This window comes from Homalodisca vitripennis, chromosome 6 (genome assembly GCF_021130785.1).
Source record: "Homalodisca vitripennis isolate AUS2020 chromosome 6, UT_GWSS_2.1, whole genome shotgun sequence".
Taxonomy (NCBI): domain Eukaryota; kingdom Metazoa; phylum Arthropoda; class Insecta; order Hemiptera; family Cicadellidae; genus Homalodisca; species Homalodisca vitripennis.
Window position 1 is genome coordinate 27,579,290 of NC_060212.1, and position 1,488 is coordinate 27,580,777.

The window sequence follows — 1,488 nt, forward strand, 5'->3', positions numbered from 1 at the left end:
TTTGAAGAAAAGTGTACCTAAAGATGGCAAATTTAACATTGGCGAGATAGGCCTTTCCCGCTCCCCTTAACTATGGTAAACATGCTATTATCGGTATAAAAAATTTTAAAATAAACAAAACAACCTTAAGCCACTTGTTTTGGAGCCTCAGTATATTAAAAACAAGCTTTAAACAGGAATAAAAATATGTAGGCCTACCCACTACACAGTAAGCAGAATATATAGGCCCACTTTTGTTAATTAATACAGAAAACAAAACATTCAAACAGTATTCATCCCTCATATAATCCAGAATAAACCTAAAACCTACATGTTTACCAGACTTATATAAGATAATACATGTGAAAAAATAAGTTAACTTACAATACAACAGAGAAAACAAAACTAAGCTCACAGTTTGGCTAGATCTGCTTGAGAAGTTATCACTTTCACAGGAGCTTTTTCGGCCTTTCTCATAAGGATCTTGCCTCCCCGTATCCATAAGTATGTGTATTGTTTTTCTCCTTTCACAACTCTAGCTGCATTCAGAAGTCGGCGCCTTCCGGGACATAGGCTTTCATTTATGTAGATAGGCTGAGCAGGGCTTGCTGTTAGGCCTATGTGGTGAGTAGAAAAATTCCTCTTCACACGTCTTCGTTGCAGCAGAGATTCAGCGTCCATACGTCGAGTCATCTTAACTATTATTCCGGGAGGTTTGTCAGTTCCATCCCTACTTCGTAACCTGTGGCAAGCACTAACCATAGAATTTTCAATGGTTAGATCTAATGCCTTCCCCACCGACTTGACTACTTCCAACACTTGTTCGCCTTTTTCAACTGGCACACCATGTATTTCGATAGTGTCCCTTCTCGAATATTGTTCACTGTCCTCTATACGGCTTTCGAGCAAAGACACTCTGTTCTTTAGTTCGCTATTTTCAGCAGTTAGTTTGTTTACGAGCTCTAGCAAAGCCGCCATTTCTTCATTCTGTTTACTGACTAAACTTTTAGTTTCCTTTATTTCCTCAAAGGCAGTGTTGATTGACTTACCTAGGTTAGTTTCAATCCCCTTTAAGTCCTTTCTGAGGTCAGTCACAAGACTGTAGATATCGTCATACGTTATTGACGATCCGGATCTAGACTCAATAGCCATACTCTTACGACGCTCCTTCGAGCAGGGAGAGCACCGCCAGATAGATTGGTTATCTTCATAATATTTAATGTCTTCAGTAGTCAGATCAACACACTTGCCATGAAAAGGCTTTTTTACATTCAACACAGTCCACTTTAACAGAGTTCTTGCCAGTCTTAGATATGGGCTTCAAACACTTAGCACAATCTGCCATGATGTAGGCAAATATTAGACTTAGGCTAGCAGAAATTGAAAATAAACAAGCAACAATAGATAAATAGGTTACAAATAAAGTATACTTCACAACCGAAATAACGAGTTTTGAGCTCAAAACATCGCACAGAACACAATGACTTGTAACTTTTGAGGTTATGTTAG

At 38.5% G+C, this 1,488-nt stretch overlaps 1 protein-coding gene across 1 annotated transcript; it reads right to left on the reverse strand.

Annotated features, from left to right (window-relative positions):
- Positions 1-390: 390 nt before the first annotated feature.
- Positions 391-1,131, reverse strand: LOC124365331. Its single transcript, XM_046821305.1, has one exon. It carries the CDS (start codon positions 1,129-1,131, stop codon positions 391-393), a length of 741 nt encoding a protein of 246 aa, XP_046677261.1.
- Between the last annotated feature and the right edge of the window lie 357 nt (positions 1,132-1,488).

Excerpts from the sequence above, each read along its gene's own strand:
- LOC124365331 (XM_046821305.1), bottom strand. The coding sequence starts at position 1,131 with ATGGCTATTGAGTCTAGATCCGGATCGTCAATAACGTATGACGATATC.